The sequence below is a fragment of the Drosophila mauritiana genome, chromosome 2R, assembly GCF_004382145.1.
Source record: "Drosophila mauritiana strain mau12 chromosome 2R, ASM438214v1, whole genome shotgun sequence".
NCBI lineage: Eukaryota > Metazoa > Arthropoda > Insecta > Diptera > Drosophilidae > Drosophila > Drosophila mauritiana.
The window spans coordinates 18,456,800-18,463,365 of NC_046668.1; the positions used below are offsets into that span (position 1 = coordinate 18,456,800).

Sequence of the window (6,566 nt, forward strand, 5' to 3'; positions counted from 1 at the left end):
ATAAACTTATTGGCTTAATACCAAACCATATCTTTTATGGTATATAAATAATCCGATTATTATGTTCATTCAATTATGCACACATTGCTCTGTTATTATCCGTCGTAAATTCTTGGCAATTTAAATTTTGCATTTCCTATGCCAAATGCCCTTCTCGTTGAGCCAGTTAAACAAGTTTCTCCCATGGACAGGTACATTTTTCCTTCTGCCCACAAAAATAAAAAAAATTAATGAAATTGAAAAATATTTGTAACGCCTTATTATATAAATGTGCTACACATTTGTTAGGCCAGCGTTGTTCGGTGGAAACAATTTCCATTTCCCGATGCCATTCGATTCGATTCGATCCGACTCTCCTTGTTGCGCTTTCTTGCAGCTCACGTTTGTGGCATGAATAAACCCACTTATCTAATTGCGAATCCGGGAACTGGTTTTCCTTGATACATTTTTCTCAACTCATTAGAACTCAATCATAACTCGGGACTCGTACTCGGACTCGTTTGCTTTTAGCCTGGCTTTGGCTTTGGCATCGGCCCCTCCATGCAATAGGCAAATGTAATCGTTGCTACATATTTTTTTTAGCCGACCAGCGCAATTGTTGCCGTGAGCAATTTTTTATAGCCAGCCAACAAGGAAAAAGCAACAACAACAACAACAGCAAGTCAGGCAACCAGAAATGCCAAAAGCAAAAAAAAAATAAGAAAAACACGCCGGACGTGTTCCATAAACAACACTTTGATTACGACGACGCGGGCGCACAAACGCAAATCGATGTTTTCATATGGAAATTGAATCAAAGTCAAGTCCCGAGCACAGAGTATCCAGAATATGGAGCACGGCAGCAACTAGCAACATGTGTACTCGGTTTGGGCCAGCAATAGAAGAGCTGCACAGGAAATAATTTGTAACATATTCGTGTTAACAAAATGGGTAAAAGTTAAATCAGGCGAAGTAGAACGTCAAAAAAGTTGGTTTTCAAAAGAGTTCTATATTTTTAAAAATGATACATCAATGATGGATACCTTATAAACTTATCCAAGAGTTATTATTAAAATATGAATATATTTTACAGTTTTAGATACAATAATGGTTATATTGAGCTCTATGCATATTAAGATCGCTTGATCTTAAAAATCCGTTCTTAAACTTAAAAATTTTTTGGGAACAACTGCAAATGATGTCTGGAAATACTTAGCATTCAAGAGGAAAATCATTTTATTTTTCATGTGTAAGCATGGATCCGTTGGAGCTCAGAGCTTGGAGCCAGCCCAATTGGCCTTGATGTGAGTCGAGAGTGGGACCATGGCGTCAGCGCTTTTGTGGCTCTTTTGCCAGTAGCCGACCATTTGGGAATGGGGGAATGGAGGGAGTGGGGCAGATCAAGCCCCTGGGTTGGTCTTTTGAGGTTTTAGCTATGATTATTAATCAATTCTTTCATATCACTTCGACTCGAGTTCGACTGAATTGAATTCTTTTTACGAATCGTTTAAAGGCATGTGAGTACAAAGGTAGCTAAAGACTGCTGCTGCTGCTGTCTGGCAGCCTTTCTTACTCTAATTAATTCAACAAAAGTATCTGGGCCGCCTTTTGTCCGGAGTTTTCCGCTTACTGGCCAGTGGTGCTGGTGCTGCGAAAGGTAGCATTCATTATTCGAATGTTTATGTTTATTAAATTCCATTTAATTACTCCAGTCTGCGTACGCACGCATTGTAACGCGATTTCAATTGCAAAAAGAAAAAAAATACGAAGCCATAATAATAATTGTTTATTAATGGAAAATCGCTATTGCGATTGGCATCTGGAAAGGGCAATCGATTCGAGTGGATGTGACCTTATTTTGTGGTTGCCTATGGTGCCAAGTGAAGGGCTTGGCGATTGATTAATAAAGATCTCTGAACTAGAATTGAAATAAATTAGCTCTGACTTAATTGCTTACACGAAGCAAAGCGATCGCTGTCTCATTTCCATCCAAATAGATTTCTTCCTTTAAGCCGTGTAATTTCCCATACAGGAAACGCTACCATGTCCCCATATCCAGGTGCCCGAACTGTCTGCCACAGGTGTCGAAATTGACAGATGAGCAAAACGCAGGGCAGTAACCGGAACTGGCGGACCAGGAGGAGATTGCAACGGGCGTGGCTGGTTCTATAAAAGAATCGCCATCATCCCAGCCGATACAATCCAATGGCGAAACCCAATCCCGCAGCGGAGTCAGCGCGACTTTAATTTAAATTTTAATCGCATGCCTAATAGACAAACCTGGGGTAAATGTCAGAATAAAGAGACTAAGAGCCGACTTAAATCATGCCAACATTTACAAAGTACTTTGCAGGAGCCCCGTCCTCATGCCAGCCTCGTATGAGCGTCTGCGAGTCACGGACACGTCGTCAGATGCAGTCCGGGGTATGGGTATACTATGGAGCATGGTATGGTATGGTATGGAATGGTTTGTTGAAGATGGGCTAAGACAAACTTCCGATCACGTTGTAAGTCAGCAGCGAAATTGTACACAGAATGAAAAAGTGCATTCCCCAGCGGTGATCAAGTTCAGCCAAGATTGGAAATGAAATCGGGATCATATTCGAAATACGAGAAATCTTAAATATAAGTTTTATACATTTTTATATCAATATATTAACAATGCACGAACCGGACTAACTATGTGTTTTCTCTCTGTGTAGCAGACTGGGCCTATGCCCTTGCAAAAGGGTCCGAATGAGAGAGAGAGAAAGAGTTAATGGAGGCAAATGCATCAAAATGGTTAATTGGATCTGGAACAGCAAATGACGAACACTTTTAGTGTTTATGGCAGTAGCCCGGGCCCAGGCAGAGGGCCAAGTGGAGATCCAAAGCCAGGTCCACGGTCCACAAACAGCAAAGGAGATGGCGGCAGATAGGCAAGTGTGTACGTGGATTCGATGATGGTGATGATGGGAGCTGCGGGAAATCTGAGCGGTACGCAGGGCATATATATATATATACATAGCTATATACATACGTGTATACACATATATTCTAGGAGATGCGATGCGGCAAACAGCTCAAGTGGCAAGCGTGTTGTACACGACACGCATTAGCGTGAATGGAGCAGTTCTTGTACTTGCCTTTGCCATTTTTTAATCGAATCGAATGCGTTGAGAGCCGGGCCTCAAACTGGCCAGACAAATGTGAGGGAAAATTAATGGCGAGCTCTGCAGTAATTTCCATTAAAGTGGGCACAGCTCCGAAAATGCACTTGTTGCTGCTGGCCAGGCACCCAGTAAGGCAGAGGAATACTTCCGTGTTCCTTACTAGACAGCCGGTGGATCTCGGCGAAATGGTAATGGGCCAATATGATGGCCTCCATGAGCTGCCTAATGGGCCGCTCTATGGAGGTTTTTACTGTAGCATTATGGGCCCGCCTCGGCGGCAGCCACAGCCTTTTGCGGATTTGGATGCGGTCGATCCAAACGTAAACGACAGGTTGTTCTCTTTGTAATGAAATCAAAGAATGCCATAAGAAATAGCTACTTAAAAACGCATGTATCAAAAAAAAATAGTAATGATTTTCTGCTTCTATTCAAATCACCCTTAGCAACAGTGTTTGTTTTAGTGGGATATTGATTTAATACTTTCCACCCACTATGAGTCTCAGTTGGTAAGAAAACCTCAAGCCATTAACATGGATATGGATAGTAAATGACCAATTCTCAAAAAGAACTTAGTAATTAAATAGGGTATTTCTTTTAGTGAATAACGACTTGGAAAAGCGCATTTCGGATGCCTTTTGTGTGTTCGATCATCATGGCGACAAGTTCATCGATGTTAGGGAAGTGGGCACTGTGCTCAGACTCCTGGGCTGTGTTCCCACCGAGGAGGAGGTCAACGAAGTAATCTCGGCCACAGAATCGGAGGAGACCAGTGGCGAAGTGCATTTGACCAAATTTTTGCCACACGTCTCGCAATTGCTCATGGAAAGAAAGTGGGTACCAATGCTTAGTAATTATAGTTCCTTGAAAATCATACATTCAACAGAATGGAGCCTGCTCCGCCAGAGAAAATTCTCCAGGCCTTTAAGATCTTGGATCCGGAGAACAAGGGCTATCTCACCAAGGAGAGCTTTGGCAAAGTGATGATGGAGGAGGGCGAGCCATTCACCCAGGAGGAAATGGACGAGATGTGGCCAGTGGCCATCGACCCAATAAGCGGACACATACCCTATGAATTCTACCTTAACCAGCTCATGGTAATTCAATTAATACTCTTAATCAGCTTTCATTTAATGTGGTATGTACTTTAATTGCAGGTCTATCTTTAAGGGAAACAGAGTGGTTTAATAAAGATTCCAATTCAAGTCTAGCTATTCCACATCCAGTTCCCTTCTTTATTAACCTAAGGCACCTCTAGAAGTGCAAGTTGAGTTCAATAAAGTCCCAAAATTACACTAGTCAACGGAGAGTTTTTAGCACTCAGCGCATTTGCTATTCTGACTATTTCACTAAGCAAATCTCTTGCCACTGTCCACTCCCTTTCTTGGCTTACTTACATTAGCTGCACACACACAGAGGAGCGGAGCTAACTAACCAAACTGGCCAAATGCGTTGCAAAGTAGCCGGCAAAGTCACCGGCACAGGACACTGGCTTTTGGCTTTGGTTTCGGATATGGATGGGAATGGGGATGTGGATGTGGATGTGGCAGAGGAGGAGCCGCTGCATCTGGAGTTCTACTTGGGGCGGAACGCTGCAAAGTGGGTTGCGCATCATTAGCACAACTAATGGATGTTCACTTTTCTTACCTGGAGTCCAAGTCGTGTGCTGGTGCTCTCACCTCCTCGCCGCTGAACTGCAGTCCAAATTGCAGTTGGTTATGTGCGAGAGCGGCTGGAAATTTAAATAAATTAAAATAGCTAGCTCTCGAAGTGCATTTGCTAGGGAGTCGTGTTCGGAGTCGTGTTCTCGCTTCCGTATTTATTAAATTCTAAATACGCGCTGATGGATGCACTTAACTGCATCTTATGGATTAAAATATTTCATGTAATCCCCGCTCCGTCCCGGCCATTTGCACGTTCTGGCGCTTTGGCCAATTTGAGTGATTGCATTGCGCGCATTTAAATGGATGCTGGGTTGGTCCAAACAAGTTCTACGTGCGGCTTCCACTGTGACTGCGGCTGCGGCCTAATGGACTTTTAATCTTTACAACTTATAAAAATTTCGTTTTTGAATTGCGCCGACCGAACTGGCGAACCTGATTGTCAGAGTCATAAAGAGGATGCCAACTGCATAAAGCAGATATTAGATTTGCTTTTCCTTTGCCATTTGATGACCCTGCACTTGGAGGAAAAGAATGGTGATTTATGCTGAAGGAGCTATGAAAATAATCGTTGTTTTCAAGTTTTATTATAAAAGAACTTCTTATACATTTCTTGGTTCTAAGAGTTCTTAAGATACTTGCTCTGGAATCGTGCTTTAAGAGAAAGGCTCCTAATACCAAAATGCAGTTTTCACATACGAAATTGCTTTTATAAATGTAAACTGTTCAAATACAGAAGAATATTTCTTGAAGTGCAATCATATTGAAGAATTATGTTTAAAAAACAGGGCCAAGTAGCCCAGAATATCTAACAGTAGTCAGTCAGTCTGGAAGCGGGGATCGTAAAAAGATTTAAAACTGCCGAGCAAATTGTCAAAGTTTGGTGGAGCCTCTCTGGGGAGCTGCTGATTCGCTTGAATCAATTCGCAGTGCCTTTCTGGGACCAAAAAGCTGGCACTGGAGGCTCCTTCGACTGATGATGATTTACGCTCGACGGAGCGTAATTAAGATTTATGCTCCACACTCGTTTGCAAAATACATGCGTATGGCACATTGTTGCGTATTTCAGTTTACAAGTACCAATGGCTTAATTGTTAGTTATGCCCTTTTGTTTGTGCGACACTAAAACTAATTAAGTAGAAAGAGTTCCTATAAGATTTATACGCATCAATGATTGCCTGTTATTGCAAGCGTGCATGTGTGTGTGTTGCAAATTAAAGCAATTAGTTGCATTCTGTGACAATGGCCAGAAATGACGAGCCCCCCAGCCAACACGCCAGGAATAAAATATGTATTTACGACCCTCAAGGGGGCTTCCTAAAGAGTGGGCGGCGGCAGGGAGTAAACATTTATGCACCTTGATTGATATCAGCCAGAGGTTGTTTTCACAATCCAAGTATTATGAATTAATTATTAACATTAATTGATTGGGCTTGCTTTGTTTTCACATATTAACTACAAAAATATGTTTTGTTGTAAGGTTCGGGAAATTCAGCAAGGCGTTTTCATTTATTTAAAACTATAATGTACTGGCAGGTGAAGAAAAAATGTGTTCTTCAAATGACAGCATTTTTTAATTCCGTTTCACTTAACTTCCTTCACTTTTCCGCATATTTCTGCACCTAATTGCACCAAATCTATCGCCCCGCTTCCCCTGATTTTCCGTGTGCCTCACTTCCTCAGCCGTTTTCATTTTCCAGCTGCAACGCCCGAACTTTCAATCAACTTTCTGTTTACCCACAGTTTGCCTGCAGAGGCACTTGTTTTGATGCCTACC

General features: G+C 42.1%; 1 protein-coding gene across 1 annotated transcript; it reads left to right on the plus strand.

Moving 5' to 3' along the window:
* Positions 1–2,110: 2,110 nt before the first annotated feature.
* LOC117138048 (dynein regulatory complex protein 8) lies at positions 2,111–4,431 on the plus strand. The gene is made up of 5 exons (XM_033299862.1): positions 2,111–2,264; positions 2,333–3,674; positions 3,730–3,961; positions 4,015–4,225; positions 4,286–4,431. Exons 2-5 carry the CDS (start codon positions 3,662–3,664, stop codon positions 4,295–4,297), a joined length of 468 nt encoding a protein of 155 aa, XP_033155753.1. The 5' UTR covers positions 2,111–2,264; positions 2,333–3,661; the 3' UTR covers positions 4,298–4,431.
* Positions 4,432–6,566: the final 2,135 nt, after the last annotated feature.